This window comes from Podarcis liolepis, assembly GCF_965112155.1.
Source record: "Podarcis liolepis genome assembly, chromosome: 2".
Taxonomy (NCBI): domain Eukaryota; kingdom Metazoa; phylum Chordata; class Lepidosauria; order Squamata; family Lacertidae; genus Podarcis; species Podarcis liolepis.
In genome coordinates, this window is record NC_139555.1 from 65373919 (window position 1) to 65396740 (window position 22822).

A 22822-nucleotide genomic window follows, 5' to 3' on the forward strand; every position below is an offset into this window, starting at 1 on the left:
TAAACTGTTCTTCAAAGAATGAAAAATGAGGCAAAGAAGCAACCTGTGTGTATGCCACTTTTGATTATAGACTCAAATGGGCCTCCATACAAAAATAAGTATTACTGCACACCGACAGCTAAATATTTGGAATAGATCATTGTACTGTAGCATTCTCCAGGAATGAGTAATTAAGCTCTTAAGTTTAGGGATGTTTTATTGTAGGACTCAAGCCTCTTGTATGTCTTCTGCCTAGAGTGGCACAGTGATATTTATTGCCTCATCTGCTGTTCCTTGAGGACTAGGCCCATGTGGAAGTAAAACGAGAATGGTTGTGTTTGCTTTCCATTCCAGGGTCACCAAACAGCTAATTTTTCTAATGAGTTTTAGTGAGTATAAAAGAAGATCATAATGCTCTCTTTGGCTATGTTAATTAACTCCACTGTCTCTTTAAAAATCTTCAATTGTTTCTTGGAGAGGCATGGCTTACAATGATATTTATTTATATCCACATTTTTCCCTGATGGATTCAATGTGCCCTACAGCTAAAATAGAAACAGCTGCAAACATAAGGAAAAATAGAAATAAAAAAATCAATTAAACATAGATAGAAATCTTTAATAGATCATATAGAGTGATAAAACTTTACCCCCCACCGCCTTTTTTACAGTTAAGCAGCACAAGAGTTTCTTGCTATACAACAGCATGATGTCTTACATTGTACTGTTCAGTAGGACTACTCATTCAGCTTGGTACTCTGGGAGAAGGCAGATTTCAGTCCCCTGCTTTCTTCTGAGATTAGGAATACCGTATTTTTCTGTGTATAAGACACCCCCATGTATAAGACGAGCTCCATTTTTTAAAACCGAAATTAAGTTGTTTAGCTTTTTTGGGGTGTGGGGAGGGGGTCAATTGCTCACCCGCCTGCCTGCCACTGCCGATCACTTGCCACAGCCACTGCTGATCACGCACCTTGCTGCAGCCAATTGTCTGCCCACTTGCCGCAACTATCAGCCCACCCACCCACTTGCCACAGCCGCCAATTGCCTGCCCAGTTGCCACAGCCAATCGCCACAGGCCTTGCAGCCACCAATCACCTGCCCAATCGCCACTGCCGATCTGCTTGCTGCTTCCATTAATCACACATCCCCATCTGCATTCACTATCCAAGATGACACCCAATTTTTGCCTATTTTTTTTAGCAAAAAGCATCCTCTTATACACAGGAAACTACGGTAAATGCTCTCGAATGTCCCTGCTCTTGGTCCTTTGTTGAGTCGGGCTGAAATTCTAACTTTGAATTCTATGAGAGTTGGCTGTTTTCTGTAAGCCAGAAAGTATATTCTCTCACCTCCAGCACCCTTTGTTATACAGTACTTTTAGCTGTTTGCTTTCCTTGGTCAACCACAACCATTTCTGTAGATCAGGGGTATGCAACCTTTAAGACAAAAAGAGCCACTTGGACCAGTTTCCGAAGAAAAAAAAACTGGGAGCCGCAAAACCATTGTGACATTTAAAACAAATATATCTCCGGAGCCGCGATCTGACAGCGGGCGGGAAGGTGACGTCGGGACGCTGCGTGACTAACGCACGCACTGCCCCCATGCGATGTCACAGCCAGTACAGCGCCCGCCACAGTGGGGGGTGTCGGGGCGCACAATGCGCCTCCTCCCCTCGCTAGTATCTGCCCCGGAGCCGCAGCAAAGGTGTAAAAGAGCCACATGCGGCTCCAGAGCCGCGGGTTGCCTACCCCTGCTGTAGATGCTACCATTCATTCATCTTCTGTCATGGTGCTCTACAAACATGAGTGTTACCCTGATCCTTTTCAGAGGCTGTGTTATAGGTCAAGCTGTCTCTTGCCAATGAAAACATGAAACCTGCCACAATACTCTTGTAGAATGCCTTGTGAGAAAATCTGATATCTCCTTATTCTTGTGATTATCTGGATGATGGCGAAGGAAATAAGCTGCACTTAAGGGTCATTCTGATTTCTTAGGACAATCAGGAATGCTTTCAGTGAGGGGGGTGAAGCTCAACAGAATTGTGTGTCTCTCGTAGGCCTTTGATTGCTTGAACAACAGATCTGTTCCATGCAGGTGGTCCAGCACACCCAAGACACCATAGCACTGATTGAATCTGGTGAAAAATAAAGGGAAATAATTACATACTTTTAATGGTGAACATACTGTAATAATGTAGGCGTTTCCCTTCCATTCAACTCTGACTTAATCATTTAAATTTTTATCCTCCATATTGTTTTGTACCATATTGTTGCTTTCAAGCTCTCTGCCATCTGAAAGCAGGATGAGGTGGGGGGCCTTGCATGTTTAAATTTTCTAGTTTTAAATACCGTATTTTTCGTTCTATAGGACGCACATTTCCCCCTCCAAAAATTAAGGGGAAATGTGTGTGCGTCCTATAGAGCGAATGCAGGCTGCGCCGCTAAGCCCAAAGCTAGAACAGGAAGACAGAGCACTGTGGAGCGCTCCGTCTCGCTGCTCTAGCTTGGGGACGGTGCCTTCACCCCGCTGTCCTGCAGAAGCTAGCAAAGCTGTTCCCAAGCCAGAACAGCGAGACGGAGGGCTCCATCTCGCTGCTCTAGCTTGGGGACGGCTGCACGCAAACCTCTGTAGGGCAGCGGGGCGCTGCGCTCCAAAGGCTTCAGGGATCTTTGAGGCTGGCGGTGGGGGAAAGCAGCGCTTCCCCCCACCGCCAGCCCCACAAGCTCTGGTGAATGTACCTTGAACGCACCTTGTTTTAGAGGGGGAGAACAAGAAAAAAAAAATTTCCCTGTTCTCCCCGTCCTATGGTCCGGTGCGTCCAATGGAGCGAAAAATACGGTAGATATGTTCGCGCAATAGTGACTTATCAGGTTTGTGAATGTTGTATACGGAAGGTTTTTTTAATTTAAAAAGCCCAAAGTTTTTTTAAACACCCCACCCTGCAAAAAACAAAACCCAACCCCATAAAACTGCTCTTTGCATTGGGAGGGAAACTTTCTATTGCTGCTTCCCCCATCCCCAACACAAATAACTCTGGCAATGGCTTTAGTTGCAAAGAGCATATTGGAAGAGTAAAACACTGCTGTTATTGAAAGTAGAAACACTACACTTAACTGTAATGTGACTCACAGAGCCAGAGTAGGAAATCAGTGGACCTCTAGATATTGTTGAAGCTCAATTTCTACCACCCCTGATCATTGGCCATGCTGGCTGGTGCTGATGGAAATTGGCAGTGATCTGGAGGGCCACAGATTGCCTTAGAGGTAATATTTATATAAGTGCCTGTTGGGGAATATTTCATCCCATGGATAGCAATATAGTTTGCCTAGACCAAATTCATTTCTGGCAGTGTGATACCAGTTACATAAAGCCACAATAAGTAGCTGAGCACAGAGCGCAGAAGAGTATTTCCCCCACCCCAGAAAACAAGATATGCCTGAAGATTTTGAGTACTTTCATATGCTAGGATAATAGTGGGTTTGGGGGGGAGGGGGGTATGGAAGGCATTAGAATAGATATTACAGAGATGCTGTGGCGAAAAGTTAGAATCTTCTTGTGTGTTGAACTTCAGCCAAGGCTTAGACAACGGTCCTAAGAATGCTGACAAAATTAAGTGAAGTCCGTTCCAGCAGCTGTATGCATCAACCTGCCCCCCCCCGGTCCCCATTCTGAGTGAGGGAAATGTGGCCTGTAAGAACAAAATCTATTTACTTGAGGTGATGATAGTCATGGAACTCTGGTGAGGGCAGGAAAGGTAAATGGTAGCCACAGTGAGAAATGGTGGTGGCCAGAAAGGCAAGGGTGTGCCAAACCATGATGGATGTAACATGAGATCCCATGAGGATTGGGCCAGTCATCACAGGCAGCATGTTGGAAACCTGGAATATAAGTGCAGATTCATAATGGTGAACATGTACACAGAAAATATTCCTAAACAGAGGGTGGTGAGCTTCAAAGATTGATGCTCCACTGTTGAAAAGCTGGTGCTTTGAGTGTCATATATATTCTGTGTGCAGATAAAAGGGTTTATTCAAAGAGATCTGCTGGGCGTTTTAACATCTGACGCTGCATATTGGTTGCAAATCCCCTTTGACGTTACTCCTCCGCTCCAAAAGTGCTTTAGTGCTAACCTGGTTCTGCCCTGGGCACTTGCTAACGTGAAAGAGGAAGCCGTGTCAAATTAATGGAAGGAAGAACCGTAGGCCTGGTGTCCCTCATACTTCGTTGATATGCCAGGGTGGGTGAGTAGCAATTGAAGTCCATAAGCGGGAACAGGAGACTAGTAGGGCTACCTTTTGTATGCCTTATTTTACACCATCTTATTCCCAGAACCATGATTGGCTCGTATTACTTATTTTTGTCTGACATATGTCATCTATTCTCTTCTCAGCCTGTTGTGAGAGATCCCTTTTGAGGCAGCAGAGGAAAAGGAAATCATTCTGGATAGCTCAGTTGGTTAGAGCGTGGTTCTGATAGCACCAAGGTTGCAGGTGCAATCGCCAGATGGGACAGCTGCTTATTCCTGCAATGCAGGGTGTTGGATTAAATGACCCTCAGGGTCCCTTCCAACTCTTTAATTCTATGATTCCTGTAACCCCTCCGATTTTTTTTAAACAGTCAAAAGAGACAGGTTCTTACAGGATCACCTAGGTTGCTGCGTAATTCTACTAGGGTGAGATGAGTCACTTTAGAAATAGTCACCTTACTCAATAAGGAAAGCTGTTCCAACTCAAATGGGCAGACCAGTTCACTTAGCCCCTTCCCTGTGGATATGGCCAGCCAGAAGCAGTGACTTAGAGAGATCCTTAAGAATGTTCACACTTCAGCTCTCCCCACCCCTTTCCACTATCTCTCTTCTGTTCCCCCAAAGGCCATCTGTAGTCAGCTACCTTCTGGTCTTTCACCCATTAGGTCATCCAGCTGAGTCATTCAGTTCCTCCCAGTTTTCCTGAGATACTCGAGGCAGCTTCTAGCTGCCTGGCAGAAGTGCACTGCAGAGGGTTTTCAATAATTAGTACTGCTATCCTTGCTGGCTAAAGGAGTCATGTTGCCCACCTGCAATAAAACTACTTTTTAATATCCCCAAACAGACAACTAAGGTCTCCTAAGAAAAGAATGGGAAATGCAGTACTTAAACTTGTTTGTATATTTTAAGGACAGTAGTTCTACCCTAGGGACGCGGGTGGCACTGTGGTCTAAACCACCGATCAGAAGGTCGGCGGCTTGAATCCCAGTGACGGGGTGAGCTCCCGTTGCTCTGTTCTAGCTCCTGCCAACCTAGCAGTTCAAAAGCACGTCAAAATGCAAGTAGATAAATAGGTACCACTCCAGCAGGAAGCTAAACGGTGTTTCCTCTGGTTTCGGTGTCCTGTTGCACCAGAAGCAGCTTAGTCATGCTGGCCACATGACCTGGAAAAACTGTCTGCGGACAAACATCGGCTCCCTCGGCCAGTAAAGCGAGATGAGCACTGCAACCCCAGAGTCATTCATGACTGAACTTAACTGTCAGAGGTCCTTTACCTTTACCTTTAGTTCCACCTTGCCTTAAAGTAGAATCCTACACCTAGACTGTACCATTTTGGTTATAAAGCAGAGGTGGTTTTGAGAGTCATCCTCCTGCGTCTCTCTCATTCCACTGTGGTCAGTGAATGGGAATGTCTGACTGGCACCTCATAGGAACCTTCCTGAAGCAGACGGAAGTGCCTCTGAGAAGAAGATTCACAGCTAAGAACATTCTTTTCTGTGGTCTCTGTGCAGTCTATACAGATTTTATGCCTATGCAGAGGTATATTGGAACATTTATATATATATATATTAGCACTTAGCAATTGTCTAAACCACTGAGCCTTTCGGGGGGTGCTGATAGTAAGGTCAGCAGTTTGAATCCATGCAATGGGGTGAGCTGTTGCTTTGTCCCAGCTCCTGCCAACCCAGGAATTCAAAAGCATACCAGCATGAATAGATAAATAGGTACCACTGCAGCGGGAAGGTAAACAGCGTTTCCATGCACTCTGGCACTCATCATGGTGTTCTGGGCACCAGAAGCATTTTAGTCATGCTGGCTACATGACCCAGAAATGTTGGTTTGCCAATATTACCTAATCCGAAACTTTATTAAGCCATGCAGCTCAGGTGTTGCAATGGTTCATTAGACTTCCTTCAGCTGCCAGTTCTGCCACTTACCACATGCTCAATTGGATGAGCATAGAGAGAAGTTACACCGATAGGAGCGGTCCATTCATGGTGCTTTTTATGAATGTGTTTGTATAGGAGAGGGTGATGAAGAAGCCTGCAGATGAAGAAGCAGAGACAATGTGCCATATTTTATCTGTGGGCACAACAGCTGGTGTTGAGGCACCATGCAAGGCAGCTACCGTATTTACTCGAGTCTAATGCACAATTGAATCTAATGCGCACCTCAATTTTCAGAACCTTAAAGCCAAAAAAGGTATTTGCTGGTGAATGTAAATGTGCCATTGAATCTAATGCGCACCTTAATTTTCGCAATGTAATTTGGCCAAAAAAGGTGAGCATTAGATTCGAGTAAATACAAGGGGATGGGGATAACAGCATGATTACTTCACACTACATGTGCAATTGTGGCAACTACACTTCAGTAAAACAACCACCACCACTATCTAATCTATCGCATCCTGCTAGCTATGTTTAATTAGAAAATAACTTTTTTGAAGGCGTGGAAACCGGAGCCTTAAAATGCCAGTCTGAATCTAGCCTGTAGAATACTGCACATTAGAAGAAGAGGAGGAGGAGGAGTTTGGACTTGATATCCCGCTTTATCACTACCCGAAGGAGTCTCAAAGCGGCTAACATTCTCCTTTCCCTTCCTCCCCCACAACAAACATTCTGTGAGGTGAGTGGGGCTGAGAGACTTCAGAGAAGTGTGACTAGCCCAAGGTCACCCAGCAGCTGCATGTGGAGGAGCAGGGAATCGAACCCGGTTCACCAGATTACGAGTCCACCGCTCTTAGCCACTACACCACACTGGCTCTCCCAGGAGGGGAGCCCAGCATGTTACCTCAATGTAATGTGTGCCTTACCGGTGAGAGTAATAGAAGAGAATTTCCTCCAATAGCGTAAAGATTGCCAGCTCGAGAAGAAACCTATGGAAAGTGGGCAAGTGCAAATTGCATGGCTCCCCCCTCCATTTCATGATAGGGAGCATGAGGAGAATCATGGGCAGAGAGATGAAAAAATCATTGAACAGGGCTGTTCGTATGGCATTCTGCAGTTTTTTTCTGTCCACCTAGGGGGAGAGGCAAAATGAACCTGGGTCAAAATGTGGAACAGCACCGCCTATGCTGGGAGGAACATTCTGCAAGCCTGGAAGACTCTTGGCTAGAGTTAGAGGCTTGAAGTGGCTTTTCCTCTCTACTTGCCAAATAAAAAGGCTTTACCGTATTTTTTGCACCATAACACTCACTTTTTTCCTCCTAGAAAGTAAGGGGAAATGTCTGTGCATGTTACGGAGCGAATGCCTACGGATGGTGGGGGGATCTGCTGCAGTCGTGAGCAGAGGATCCATGGTTCCTCCATGGCTCGCTTTGAAACAGCAAAGCAGGAGAAGAGCCACTGAGTGAGGTGGAGAGAGAGACAGAGAGCCTGCTTGCTTTAAAGGAGCAAAGCGGGAGAGGAGAGGAGCCACTTACACAAGTGTAACCGGCTCCTGTCCGGTTGGCTCCTTTAAAGCAAGCAGGCTCTCTGTCCCTCTCTCCTCCCCACTCGCTAAATAGCAGCAAAGTTTTTCGCAAGCAGGCTCTCTGTCCCTCTCTCCTCCCCACTCGCTAAATAGCAGCAAAGTTTTTCGCAAGCAGGCTCTCTGTCCCTCTCTCCTCCCCACTCGCTAAATAACAACAAAGTTTTTCGCAAGCAGGCTCTCTGTTCCTCTCTCCTCCCCACTCCTCCTATAAGAGCCTTCTCCTCTTATACCCCTCTTCTGCATTATTAACAGCATCCTTCTCCACCCACCCCACGCGTGTTCCTTGTCCCTTGAGTGCTTTCCTTCCCTCCCCACTTAAAACGTGGTTACAAAGCATGGATCCACATGGATCCTCAGGATTTGTGCATTGGGCTACCCCAAACTCACCGTCAGATCACATGTCTGTGGCCACAGCACGAACCACAAAAATCATACATCCACTGTTTCGTTTAGAATATTTTTTTTCTTGTTTTCCTCCTCTAAAAACTAGGTGCGTGTTATGGTCGGGTGCATGTTATAGAGCGAAAAATACGGTAAGTTCTAAATCTTCAGTCACTGCATATTCAGGCTTCATGGTCCTTGTGGAGCAATTAGGATAAAGGCACAGGAACAACACTGATCCTTTTTTTCTGGGACTGGGAAACAGTTCTCTTATTTTATTGAAGGTGCATCTTCTGTTAGGACAATTGGGACGATAAATTTACCCACCACTATAAAGAAAATGTTAGAATAACTAGCAGTCACTAAAAATGCCACCGCCTTCCATTCCAATTTTTAAATGCCTGCTGAAAACATTTTTATTCCGTAGGGCCTATGCAGGGAGTTGAAGCTCACTCTGAATGTGACCTTGGGCCAATCACTTTCTATCCTCAGTCTACGCTATTGCACAGAGCTAACGAAGGGAAGAAGACACTTCCTGGAGAAACAGATAAAATTAACAAAATGATATCTACCCAAATCAACATATTTTTAACTGCTGGATGTATCCCCTGACAAAGGCTAGAAAGGCTATCTGTGATGGGGAGGAATCAACAGCTCCCACTCAGAACAAACAAACACAGGGCTGCCATATTTGTGCAAAAAAATACCCACAGGATCATTCTTTCCCAACTGAATGCGGTATTTGGTGATGAAACTCGGCTTCCCAGTCATATCTGCTACCATCAAGATTCCATTGAAGCTCCAGAAAACCAGGGCAGGAATTATTCCAGTGCCTGTAGTACAAGAAGAGGGAAAGAGTGAATGGGGACAGGAGGGCTTCTTTTGGGCTCAGACACAAGAGATGGAACCTAAACTTCCTAACCAGAGGATAGCAGCTCAATAAGAAAAGGATAAGAGCAGGAAATGAGCGGCATGGGAAGAGACCACAGTCATAGATGTTGTTCAAATGGACAAGCGGAAGGGAGAGACTAATTCTATTTTTGTCGACTGAATTTCATTGTGGCTTTCACTTGAGCAATTGCTAGAGCTTACGTTGCTAGAGACTCTTACGTTCACGCCTGATGCTTCATAGTAGGAGTAGGGAACTTGTGGCCCTACAGATATTCTTGGAGTACAACTCCCTGAGCATTGGCCATGCTGGCTGGGGCTGATAGGAGTTGTGGTCCAACATCCTCTGGAGCAGGGGTCAGCAACCTAAGGCCCACAAGCGGCCCACAGGGGTCGTTTAACTGGCCCACGAGCCGTCTGCTCGGTGAGTCCCCGCATGCTGCGCTAAACCGGTGCAGCGCCGAAAATTGCATCTGCGCATAACGCAGATGTTGGAAATTGTGCGCAATCCAGCCCATGGAGGGATCTACTGAAGTGAACCAGCTCAGGCGAGGTAAACCTTGCTGACCCCTGCTCTGGAAGGCCACAAGTTCCCCTGCTATTTGCATTATACCAGTGGGCTACATAGGAAGAGATGCAAAAGGTTCCTTGGTGAGATGCAGCACCATAACAACAACAACAACCACCACCACCACCTTATTATTTATACCCCACCCATAATAATAATACAGCAACAAAACATCAAAAATTAAATACTTCCTTAAAAAGGGCTGCCTTTAGATGTCTTCTAAAAGTCAGATAGTTGTTTATTTCCTTGACATCTGATGGGAGGGCGTTCCACAGGGTGGGCACCACTACCAAGAAGGCCCTCTGCCTGGTTCCCGGTAACCTCACTTCTCGCAGTGAGGGAACCACCAGAAGGCCCTCGGTGTCTGGGCTGAACGATGGGGGTGGAGACGCTCCTTCAGGTATGCTGGGCCGAGGCTGTTTAGGGCTTTAAAGGTGAGCACCAACTCTTTGAATTGTGTTCAGAAACGTACTGGGAGCCAATGTAGGTCTTTCAGAATCGGTGTTACATGGTCTCGGCGGCCACTCCCAGTCACCAGTCTAGCTGCCGCATTCTGGATTAGTCGTAGTTTCCATGTCACCTTCAAAGGTAGCCCCACGTAGAGCATGTTGCAGTAGTCCAAGCGGGAGATAACTAGAGCACATACCACTCTGATGAGACAGTCTGTGGGCAGGCAGGATCTCAGCCTGCATACCAGGTGGAGCTGGTAGACAGCTGTCCTGGGCACAGAATTGATCTGCACCTCCATGGACAGCTGTGAGTCCAAAATGACTCCCAACTTCCTTCCATGAACGACGAGTGTTATATCAGTAGGCAGAGTACTGTTGTGAGTTTGTAGGGTGTGAGGCACCATAATCTTCCAATAAAATTAGAATTAATGAAGGGTTGGAGAGTTAATCTGTTCCCTGGCCAACCCGCAAAGGAACCCACAAACGGGCTCCGAAGTGAAGAGGGGGAAGTGGCGCGGTGCTGTGAGTCAACTGCTATTTCCGTGGAGCGATTCCTTTGTTTCCTTTCGCACTTTAAAGGAACAAATATTGACAAAATATCCCAAAAAAGATATTTTGTTGCAAGAACAAATAGAAGTTCTACCTCTTGAGGGAGACTGTGAAACTGTAACTAATTCCAGGGAGCTTGCAGCTGTCTCAGATTACAATCGTGGGAAAGGAATTGTGACCTTGTGGGACAATGTTCCAGAGGCTCTGTTGTGTGCTCTCTGTAAAACAAGTGCCCTACTGGAACAGTTAAGTGAGAAGATGGATTTGATGACTAATGCGGCCAGAATTTTTGAACAGACAGTGGGAAACTATGTGGAGCCCACCCAGGAATTAGATCAGGAGTGTGTCCTGACAGAGCAGATGAGAGAAGAGGATGCTACTGAATCTGGGGAGCCAGAGATGGAAGGAGCTGCGGCCTTGCAGGAACAAGAGTTTTTGGACTTGACAAATGAACTTGGAAAAAGCCAGATTTGGAAAGATAAAGTTTGGATTGGCTTGGAAATGGGGGGTTGGATAGACCCCCCTATGCAAGGATGTTTGGACTTTCCGAGTCTGGCAATGGGCCGTGAGATGTTTGGAGCTGTGGGGGCTCTCAATTTTGGAGGGATTCTGAAACATCTTCCTAAATGCCACATGGAGTTGAGTCTGGACCATGGAAAAGGGGCTGATTCGTTGAAAAGGGTCAAAAATATCATCAAGTTGGGAGTTCCCACAAGTGAAAGGAGAATATGAAGAAGAGCTGCGGAAGGGACCTGGAAGAGATTTAAGGGCCTCGGATATAAGGTTGCCAGGTTAATGCGCTAGATCGATGGGATAAAAAGGACTGACAAAACCCGGGGCCAAGAGGAAGGGACGCTGGATGAAGATTGGATTGTTTTTATTTCTCTTTTTATTAACAGGGTGGTTTTATAAAATTGATGAATGTTAGAAAAATGCTGGAATGAAATTATTTGGCTCTAGCAAAAATGGTTAAAGAATTAGGCGAGAATATTATGGTTGTGAGAAGTCGGTAAAAATAAGATTTAAGTTTTAAGGTTTTTTATAAGATAAGATGAAAATAGATTAAGGTAAAGTAATGACAGAATATTATGAAATATGGAAAGGATTTGATGCATAATTAATAACCAGGATACAAAAAAGGGAGGGGGAGGAGGTCTAAGAAAGAAGGTGATGAGACTTGGGGATTTGAGAATGATGGACTTATTTTTGTTTGTCTGCGGGGTAATTTTGTTTTTTGAATGTGGTTTGTTTTTTCTTTGTTTTCTTCTATTTTCTTTTTCTGTTTTGTTTTTTCTTTGTAATCTCAAAAACTTTCAATAAATATCATATTAAAATAATAATAATAATAATCTGTGCCCTGGCCACAGCCCCAAACTTTTAAATTAAGTCACTTCACATAACTCTGCATGTTGTGAAGGAAAGGAGGAATAAGGACAGTATGTATTACTGGTCAATCAGGACGTCTTGCCTAACTTATGTATCAGCAAGCTTGGGTTCAATGGGGCACACGCCCAATGGTGAACAGATATGACAAGGTATTATATTACAGGAATACTTTTATATTCAAAACCACCCTTATACATAAATAAGAAATGAGCTTATTATTACTATTATAAGTACAGTATTACTATTTCTGCCTTTTCCCCCAATTTGAGACTCAGGCAGCTTACACAGATAAAATAGAACAAGTTAAAAACATAGAAAAGACCATTATTAAAATGGAATTAAATGCTAACAGAATTGAAAGAGCCATTAAAAACACAGACAATAACTGACTTCAGTTCAAAGTGACTCACAAACTATGAAAATCGCCCATTCATTTCTCCCTAGGAGGTGGTAAAAGTTCTCCCACTGAGTCTGCCAGAACAAGCCAGAGGCTCCCCAGAATTTCTCCAGGTGCCTGAAACACAAAAGAGATCCTGTGACAGTAGTAGTTGCTGCTTTCCTTTTGGCCAAACCATTATTGAGCTCCAGGGACCAGGTGGACTTACCATGTGACTGAGTTCCTGAAAGCAACAAACATGAGCAGGGCAGGGCCCAGTATAAAGGCAGCGATTTTCATCGAATCCCAGAACTTCCATACCTGAGAATACAAGAAAACACAAGGACATATTCAATGTCAATAAGCCAAAAAATGGAGAGAATGAGAGAAACAGAATATGGGAATCTAGCAAGTATGAATGTAGTTTAAAGGAGTTATATAAAACCTTGGAAAGGTTGACAGAACTTACAACCCACTCATCCACTCTCCAAAAAGCTACTGCTCCTTGCCTTGGGGAAAGACAGACTGGAAGCTCTGTAGGTGTTTGCTCTCAACCTCCTTCCATGAATGACGAGTGTTATATCAGTAGGCAGAGTACTGTTGTGAGTTTATAGGGTATGAGGCACCCTAATTCGAATTAATGAAGGGTTGGAGAGTCAGTCTGTGGTTTGGATGAAGCTCATGTTGATTATTAGGTAAGCAAAGCCTGGTGATAACCTGGAAGATGAATCATTAATCCAGGCCCATAAAGTGCAAGGCCATGGCTAGAGCCCCGCCCTGAGCCCTGGGTTAGCCAGAAAGACAGTGCCAGAGTGGGGAGGGGGTAGGTTCATGATTGCTGTGGGCAACAATGCACCGTATTTTTCACTCCATAAGACGCACCTAGTTTTTAGAGGAGCAGAACAAGAAAAAAAATATTCTGAACGAAACAGTGGATGTATGATTTTTGTGGTTCATGCTGTGGCCACAGACATGATATGTGATTTGACGGTGAGTTTGGGGTAGCCCAATGCAAAAATCCTGAGAATCCATGTGGATCCGTGCTTTGTAACCAGGTTTTTGCGCCATTGCGGCCCCACGAAACAGTGGATGCATTTTTTTTGGGTGCAGGCTGTAGCCATGGACATGCTATGTGATTTGATGGTTATTTTGGGGTGACCCAATGCAAAAATCCTGAGGATCCATGTGCTTTTATCTCCCCGCTTCCAGGCAGCCTCCTTTATCGCTAGCGTCCCTTATCTCTCTCCTGATCGCTTGCTGATCAGATGCTCAGTGGCTTCGTTTCAACACCCCCTTCCCTCTTGTTTGCCCTAGCATCTTTTACTTAGCTGGAACAGTTTCATCCTCCTCCTTTTCTTCTAATTTCTCTCCTCATTGCTTGTTTTAGTACAGTGGTACCTCAGGTTACATACGCTTCAGGTTACATGCGCTTCAGGTTACAGACTCCGCTAACCCAGAAATAGTACCTCAGGTTAAGAACTTTGCTACAGGATGAGAACAGAAATCGTGCTCTGGCGGCACGGCAGCAGCAGGAGGCCCCATTAGCTAAAGTGGTGCTTCAGGTTAAGAACAGTTTCAGGTTAAGAACGGACCTCTGGAACGAATTAAATATGTAACCAGAGGTACCACTGTATTCCTGTCTCCTCTCCTTGCAAGTTTGCTGTCTTTACCTCCCCTCTTACAGGCAGCCTCCTTTCTCGCTAGAGTCCCTTATCTCTCTGCCGATCAGCTGCTCAGCGGCTTTGTTTCAACACCCCCTTCCCTCTTTCTAAAAAAAAAGAAAAAGGCATGATCTGCTTTTCGCCCTGGGCAATTCAGCTGCAGGGACCACACACTCGCTCCATAAGACGCACAGACATTTCCCCTTACTTTTTAGGAGGAAAAAAGTGTGTCTTATGGAGCAAAAAATACGGTAAGCTAAAGGAAAAATGGTTGTGCTTTGCAGGGAGTTTCCAAGCTGTAGAAAGGGGAATCAGAGCAATGTGGGATGACAGTTTGAATCCAAGCAGCAGCCATGGAAGAAACGGAACCTGCTTGGAGGGTAATGTTTTTTACCCCCCAATGTGGGCTCAGGTATGTATATATGTGCAAATATACCATATATTATAAAGACACCACAGTCCCCATGGTGCCTCAGTTCCTAAGGAAACTCAGGCCCTGGGTTAAGTGCCTGGACCCCTGGAATCTCACACTGCTGTAGAGATTGGGGTGGTGTGTCACAGGATTGTTCTGAAATGTTGATGAGAAATTATTAGCATTGATCTGCTGGAATAAGCAGTGGACTTTAACACCAATTCTATTGACCGGTGAAGGTGACACCCAAGTTTAGTTTAGCTTCGATTTCGTCAATCACACCCCCCCCCACACACACACCATAATTAAAAGGGTTAACTACAGGGCTTGAACTAATCTCCATCAATATCTATATGAAGACACTGGGAATGGTTATTAGGAATCTTGCAGGGAGGTGCCCTCAGAATGCAAATGACAAGCTGCTCTATCTCTCCACAGCATCTTAATCTGAGCAGAATGTAGTTTCTGAGTAAAACAAGCTGAGCTTAATACTGGAAAGACAACTCCAGAAGGTAGTTGGATCATTGGAGGTAGCCTCAGTGGCTAGAAGTGCCTTTTACCAACTGAAAATGGTACAACAGCCATGACCATTCCTGAACTGGGAAACTTGGCCACAGTAGTTTATGTATTGGATAGTTTAAGACTGGATTACTGTAATGTGTTGTATGTGGGGATTCCCTGGCACCTCCATTTAGTGCATGTTATTGTTTTATTCTGTTTGTAAATCTCTTTGAGGTATGTATATATATATATATATATATATATTTGCTTTCGTAGATTATATATATATATATACACACATATATATATACACACACACAATCAAGCATTAGATACATTTTATGAAATAAATGAAAATAATGGAAAGCTATCTTGCTCTCCCTGCCCAAATCCAGGCCTGCACGCCCCAAAGGAACTGTTACTGTGTATTTTAATTCTGTATTGATTTTGTAGTTGTACACCAGTTATATTTTGGGATATAAGTGGTATATAAAAATGGATAAAGAAAAATAATGCAGCAAATTCAAAAGGAAGCATCAGGAGCGCACTCTGAGCGCATTCCAAAATTCCTTTGTAGCTATGGATTGAATTCTCTGCTTTTGGAATTCGGCACCTTTCCCTATCAACTTTAAAACTGTACCACTGAAAGCTGTGGGAGTGGTACCTTTTACCTGTCTCTGATGTCCTCGAGAGCTAGGTTCCCAGCATGTAGCACCTTCCTTCATCATCTGAAATGCAAATCAATACACAAAATTAAACTGAAACTGGGATTGAAGATGAGGGTTCATGACTTATAATCTGATTGTGCCAGTCAAGGCCATGGGAAAAGCCTATACAGTGGTACCTCAGGTTACAAACACTGCGGGTTATAGACTCCGCTAACCCAGAAATAGTACCTCGGGTTAAGAACTTTGCTTCAGGATGAGAACAGAAATCGTGCTCCGGCGGTGTGGCAGCAGCAGGAGGCTCCATTAGCTAAAGTGGTGCTTCAGGTTAAGAACAGTTTCAGGTTAAGAACGGACCTCCGGAACGAATTAAGTTCATAACCAGAGGTACCACTGTACTCATCTAGCGGCCTCGGGGATTGCTGACACCTGGGGCGGTCTCACCCCCCCCCCATAGACTGGGCAGCTGGGGTTGGGGTGCGGACTGCCAGGGTTCCTTTTTTTTTTTGGTGCCGAAACCCGGGAACGTGACTGCCAGGGTTCCTTGCCTGTCATGGGGACACCTGATTGCACCCCTTCAAAAATTTTGGCTCGGGGCCATGGCCCCAATGCCTCTCCCACACTACGCCTCTGTAATTATTGAAACGATGCCAATCTTCAATGAGTACACAAACCCATTCTCATCCTCATAAACAGACACGTCTTGAGAAAATTCTCTTTCAAAATCTATTGTCAGATTATGGGAGTTGCCTAATTGCTTAAAGCAACTTCTTACACAACGCTCCACAAGAGTTTTGAAGGAAAGCCATTCCTGCCCTGTTACTGGCATTCACGCCAGTTTTGCCTACCAGGTGCCTGTGGGAAGCCAGTAAGAAGGATACGAGTATCTCTGGATACCAGGTTGGTGACTGACATCTCTATCTGGCTGGCCCCTCCAGTCGGCAGGCAAGCAGAAGCATTTATTTATTGCATATATAGCCCACTTTTTTCTCTAAGGTGTACATGGTTTGCCCCCCTCCTCAGTTAATACCTACAACAACCCCTGTGAGGTAGGTTAAGAGGCTGTGGCTGGCCAAGGTCACCCGGTGAACTTTATGACTGAGTGGGGATTTGAAACCTGATTCCCCGCCCAAGTCCTAGTCCAACATTCTAATCACTACACCATATGGGCTTCCCAGAGTACTTCTACTGTTCCGCCAGGCCTTTGGGCAGGATGCAGTTTGGCGTGCTTTTCTTTGTATAAAACAAGCCCGAAGGAGGCCCCTAACCAGCTCACAGGTCCTTGTACGATCAGTGAAAACAGTTGGTCCTGGCAAAGTATTAACCACTCTCAACTCCAACCTGACAACTGCCACCTGCCCAGATTTTAACTTGTCTGAATTAATTTTAATATGTATTTTAATTAATTGATGTCTGTTTTTATGCATATTGTGTTGTTTTTATGATGTTAGCCGCTCTGAGCCTGGCCTCAGATACAAATAAAAATTATTATTATTTTATTATAGGGCAGCTATATAAATTAAGTAGGTAAATAAATATGGGGAAAGGACAATGTCCCTTAGAGAAGGATCTGAACTATTCCCCTTGAAGCTTGAATTAGTTTTTATTCTGCATTGATGTTTTATTGTGTTGTAAACCACTTTGAGATTTTTTTTTTAGATCAGTAAATAAACAAAGTGGTATAGATGGTGATGATGATGATCACCACCACCACCACCACTACTGCTAAACAGGTGCCTAGATCAGTGTTTCCCAACCTTTTTTGGGCAAAGGCACACTTGTTTCATGAAAAAAATCTCGAGGCACACCACCATTACAGCCCCGTGACGTCAGCGCGCAGCGTCACGCCGGGAGGGACATGAATTGCTAGCAAATTACATAATCACCTCCTTAAGGGCTGGCTCATCTTCTCCGAAGGCAGAACCCCATTAATTAACAGCACAGACTCACACCATAGCCAAGACGCGGGGGGAAAACCTCAGTCATGCACAGTCATGCACATGTGGGGGCTAAATGAGGACGAAGACTGGGCAGGGAGCAGGGTTCAAATCACCCCACCTGGCCAGGACAATCCTTGGGTGCTCCCTTGGGCCACTCGCCTGACCCACCTCGCAGGGCTGTTGTTGCGAGGATAACACAGCGGGCGATGAATGCAATGCATGAAATATATGAGAGGCGACCAGGTTTTGCAGGTGAGGGGCCCCCGCCAGCCTCCGCTTCCAACACCCGGCGCAACGACGCCGAAGTTTCCCCCCGGGCTCGGCTCAGGGAGCAGCGCTGCTCCCCCCCGGCTCCCCTTCGTCCTCCCGGCTCTCTCTGCCGCCCACTGGGGACCCCCCTCACCTGCCAAGTCCGGAGCGCCGGTGGAAGTTGCATGCATGCATGCAGGGTGCCGCGTTGCCATTGCATTGCACTGCACTCCATGCAACGCCTGCACGCATGCATTGCCTTGCACGCACGCCAAGGGGTCTCCCCGCGGTCCGATGCGTCCCCTCCGGCGCGGATGCAGCATTGCAAAAATAAACACCCCCCCCCGACGCAGCCCTACCTGGGGGGGCAGCCTCCGCCTCCGCCGCTCCGCCTCCGCGGGGATCCCCAGGCTCCATGCTGCCGCCCGATCTCCGCGGGGGCGCAGGCAGGCTGCGCGGGGTCTGCGCGGAAGAGCCCCTGCCCGCCTGGCCGCCGCCGCTGCGCTCATTCCATGGCCGGGAGAAGAGCGCTTCAAACAAAACGCCCGGCCCGCCAGGCCACGCTGGGAAATGTAGTTCGCGCACCCCACGCGGGCGCGGAGCCCAAGGGCAAGGGGACTACGGATCCCGGCAGCCCCCGCGCCGGGGACGGAGGGGGAGAGGCCAGGTGCAGGGATGGAGGGACGGGTGGGCGAGCGAGTGAGTGGCAGCCGCCAAGCCTTGGCCGAGAGCCAGGAAGGGCCTCCCCGGAGGAGGAGGAGGAGGAGGAGGGAGGCGCAGAGCGGGAGGGAGGGAGGGAACCCCAGGGGTCATCTAGTGACGGCGCCCCAATCAAAAATTTGACTTAAAAAAAAAAATCTTTCGAATTTTTTAATTTTTCCCACGGCACACCAGGCAACATCTCGCGGCACACTAGTGTGCCACGGAACAGTGGTTGGGAAACACTGGCCTAGATATTCTGTTGTGGCGACTGTAACCTAGGTGTAAGTTGCCATTTGGTGATTAGCTTATATATCTGAGTTTCTAACACTGTTCACACCTATTCTGTGTCAGTGCCATTGGGAAGAGAAAAAATATTGGACATCTCTCAACATACAAGAAGAAGAAGAAGAAGAAGAAGAAGAAGGAGTTTGGATTTGATATCCCGCTTTATCACTACCTGAAGGAGTCTCTAAGCGGCTAACATTCTCCTTTCCCTTCCTCCCCCACAACAAACACTCTGTGAGGTGAGTGGGGCTGAGAGACTTCAAAGAAGTGTGACTAGCCCAAGGTCACCCAGCAGCTGCATCTGTAGGAGCAGAGACGCGAACCCGGTTCCCCAGATTACGAATCTACCGCTCTTAACCACTACACCACACTGGCTCTCGACCATCCCTTAGCATTACACAACAGCCTTCTAGGCAAAACTATAGCAGTTTTCACAAAGAACAAATTCATATGCATGTTTCCCCACTTCTGCTATTGTCTCAGATGCCCATTATTGATTCATAAACACATGCACACCCAAGGTTCTCCTATGACTCTTCCTATATACAGCCGTACCTTGGAAGTCGAACGGAATCCGTTCCGGAAGTCCATTTGACTTCCAAAACGTTCGAAAACTAAATTGCGGCTTCTGATTGGCTGCAGGAATCCAAGGTCCAAGGTACACCTGTACTTAAGAACGTGGGTTAGACAACATGAACATCTGAGCATGAATATTGGACGCCAGTGATGTCATTTTGAACATATGGGGGTAGTTTATTTTGTGAACGTGCTTTATATTCTCTCTGAATCCTGAACCTTTTGCAGTCCCCTCTGTGTCAACGGAATTTCAAGGACAAAGCAGAGAGCAAAATCAGGTGCATTTTCAAAGGACCAAAGAGAATATATTATTTCCAGAATATATTATTTCATAACACAATCTGGATGTTGTTCAACTAAGTTTTCCTCAGAGTAGACCCATTAAAATTTATATCATTATAAGATCACCCTGGAGAATAAGTGGTTGGCCTAGAAGGCATAGATGTCTGGTCTGATCTTTAGTACACTTTCAGAATACAGAACACGGATTTTCAAAGGACCTCATCTGACATGCCCCTAGATCAGGTGACAGCCAGGTGTTGGCAATCCTGACAGAACTACAAGGTCAGGGAAAAGTGCAACCTGCCTGGTTTCTGTGCTGGACCAAAAACTGTCCGAGAGAACCCCGAAGGCCTATAAAGTGACAATTGACTTGTTTTCTTCTGAACTTTGTGCTCTGTTTGCTGACTCATATCTTCTGAGCCAAAAGGCTTTTCACTAGAAAGAAAACTTTAAAAAGGGAAAGGAGAAACTGCTCTGGTATGGACACATCTGCTAAAACATACTCAATTACATAGAATAGGCCTAATCTTCCTGCTGAAGTAAGGCTTTTTTCTTGATTAAAAAAGACCTTTTACCTCATTTTCCATAAGTCCCTTTGCCCATTATACTGCCTTTATCAATGCAGATTGTATTAATGTGCTCTCTGTAAATATAGATATGTTATCTCTGAAAGAAGATAAGCTAAGATGTTTGTTTTAAGAATGTGCATACTTAGCAAAAAATAAAATAAACCTGGGAGTTTACGTTTTCTACCTGATCCCTTCATTAATTTCTCTAAGAGTCAAGGATAAATTCCTGTTTGGGCCTCATTCAAGTCATTCATTAAGGCAGTATTTCTGGGCTATCACATTTCCTCAAGTATTCAAACAGCACTGATATATGTTAAGATAACATTGTATGTTAATGCAGATTCAGCCACAGCTTGACACCTCCACCCAACACCTCCATTCCATGCTGCAGAGTCAAAAACACTCATGGAATAATACCTCTCACATCATTTGCGACTTGTGGCAATGCCTCTCCTGCCTTTCCAGTGCCGTTTTATGAACTGTTTAAAGGTTTCTTTCCCCACTGGACCATTCAGCCGTGCGCCCCTTCCAGACTGGTGTTTATTCTGCAACATGCTCTTTTTGTCACTATACGAGAGCGTTAGTGGTGGATTTAATCTGCTTTATTAGTTTTGTGATGTTTCGCCAAGGCTATTGCCCAGAGGGGCTATAGGAAAACCAAAGGCAAGGGGAAAATAAACTAGAACATTTTGTGGTAGTAAAAAGTTATGGGATTTTAGCCAGAAGTTGCAGGATATGCAATGACTGGAAACCAGGCAGTGTAACAGCCCCCAAACCTTTAACGTTGTATTTTATTGGGTTCTTTATGTCTCTGAAAGCTGAACAGTCCAAAACTCAGATTAAAAACAATAGCTAATGACCAGTGAAACGATCACAAAAACACTGAATGAACAGGGTTAAAAGAAAAAAAAGACACGATACAGACAAAGCCATATAGGGATAGGATTCTAGAAATTTGGGAGCACCAATGAAGAGACAGTTTCTCATACACATCAGTCTGATGAACCCTGGTTAGTGGGCTAGAGAGCGAGACGAACCCTGGTTGGTGGGCTAGAGAGGACGAGACGGTTGGACAGCGTTCTCGAAGCTACAAACATGAGCCTAACCAAACTGCAGGAGGCAGCGGAAGACAGGAGTGCCTGGTGTGCTCTGGTCCATGAGGTCACGAAGAGTTGGACACGACTAAACAAGAACAACAAGATCAAAATGCTTGGTCCCCACAAGCATCTTTGGAATGCTGCCTCTAGCTGGAGGCTATCACAACTAGTAACTGCAATATTCTGCACAATTTAATCTACAGTAATCGCCTTTTAAATCTTTCTTAATTTGCTAACATTGTTTAGAAAGAAATGCCACAGTTTAACCACCCAGTCTGTCAGCTTTCCTAACCAACAGCACACCCTTTTTATCTGGATTAAGATTCAGCTTGCTCCCCTTATCCATCTCAAAAGTGCCTCCCTGGGACTAGCAAAAGGAATTCTGTATCATTTGCATACTGGTGTCACTGCAGCCTAAGCCTCCCCCAAGGATGTCAGGTAGGTGTTGAAAAGCATAAGGGACAATATAATATCTCCTCCTATCTTCTCCATCGTTCGAGAAAGAACTAGAGTCACTATAATACTGGTAGTTTAAGGTGGAGTAAGTATTCTGACTTTCAAGCTGCAAAGAAATTTTCCAAACTGTCATTAAAAATATACTCTGCCTCCTTCCCCCCCTGACTGTCCCAGCTCAGTTGACAGAAACTCTGAGAACTTACTGCTTTACAGGAAACTGCCACGGGGATAATAGTCATTCCCTAATACAAGCCTCAGTGAAATGAATGAGAGATCTAAGTAGGCAGTTTGTAGTGGAAAACTGCGGGTTTACTCAAAACCAACTCCCACTGAGTTCAGTGTTACTTACTTCCAAGGAAATAATTATAGGACTGCAGTCGTAACACCTGTCACTAGTTACAAATCTGCAAAAGTTGAATTATCCCAGTTTCTCTCTCTCAAAGCAACGCAGCTACTATTCTTAAAATAAATTTAGGTACTCCAGAGTGAAAACAACTGTTTTAATTGTGCTTTCTCCGTTCCAATTTCTTGCTTCCCTAGCTATTTACCTGACCAGCCTGCGCTCGCCAACTGCTCCGGCAAGTATTTCTGCCTTCTGTCTCGTCTGTTGTTGTTGCTGGTAGCTGCATTCAGCAAGCTGAAGGAAAAGGAGGAGGGGCGAGCCTGCAAGCAAGCAGATAATTGGCCTCTTTCCTTAAACATCATGCATGGAGTAATTACACATAAAGTAACAGATACGTCCATTATTAGTGCTGGCAAACATGAATGGCTGCTTATGTAAAAGGTTATAGCAACATGTCACCCATGTATTAGCGTGTCAGCAGTTTTCAGTACCTCCCCCCCTTAAGTTTAGTAAACAATGTAAGGGAAGTGCATGCTTTTGCCTTTTTACAAGTATTCATATATATATATTCTCTCTCTCTCTCTCTCTCTCTCTCTCTCTCTCACACACACACACACACACACACACACACTATTTAAATCTTAGTGTGTGTTTTAAAACCCCCTCAAATATTTCAGGTCAAATACCGATCGTATAATGGGGGGGAATTAACATGGGGTACTCTGTTTTATTTGTATTTAGTAAACAAAGCTTTAAAAAGCATGCTAAATTAGAATGCTTTTTAGAATT

General features: G+C 45.2%; 1 protein-coding gene across 3 annotated transcripts; it reads right to left on the bottom strand.

The window, feature by feature from the left end:
• Positions 1-576: 576 nt before the first annotated feature.
• On the bottom strand, positions 577-22337 carry FAXDC2 (fatty acid hydroxylase domain containing 2). Of its 3 annotated transcripts, none has more exons than XM_083488490.1 (9): positions 22239-22337; positions 15541-15597; positions 12525-12616; positions 12330-12433; positions 8791-8912; positions 7040-7245; positions 6165-6270; positions 3693-3859; positions 577-2115 (listed from the first exon to the last, which is right to left on the bottom strand). In XM_083488490.1, the coding sequence occupies exons 1-9, from the start codon at positions 22317-22319 to the stop codon at positions 1959-1961; spliced, it is 1092 nt and encodes a 363-aa protein (XP_083344616.1). In that variant the 5' UTR covers positions 22320-22337; the 3' UTR covers positions 577-1958. The 3 variants fall into 3 exon arrangements, with proteins under 3 accessions (XP_083344616.1, XP_083344617.1, XP_083344618.1); XM_083488491.1 differs by having other exon boundaries at positions 22248-22334; XM_083488492.1 differs by lacking the exons at positions 15541-15597; positions 22239-22337 and adding an exon at positions 12765-12980.
• Positions 22338-22822: the final 485 nt, after the last annotated feature.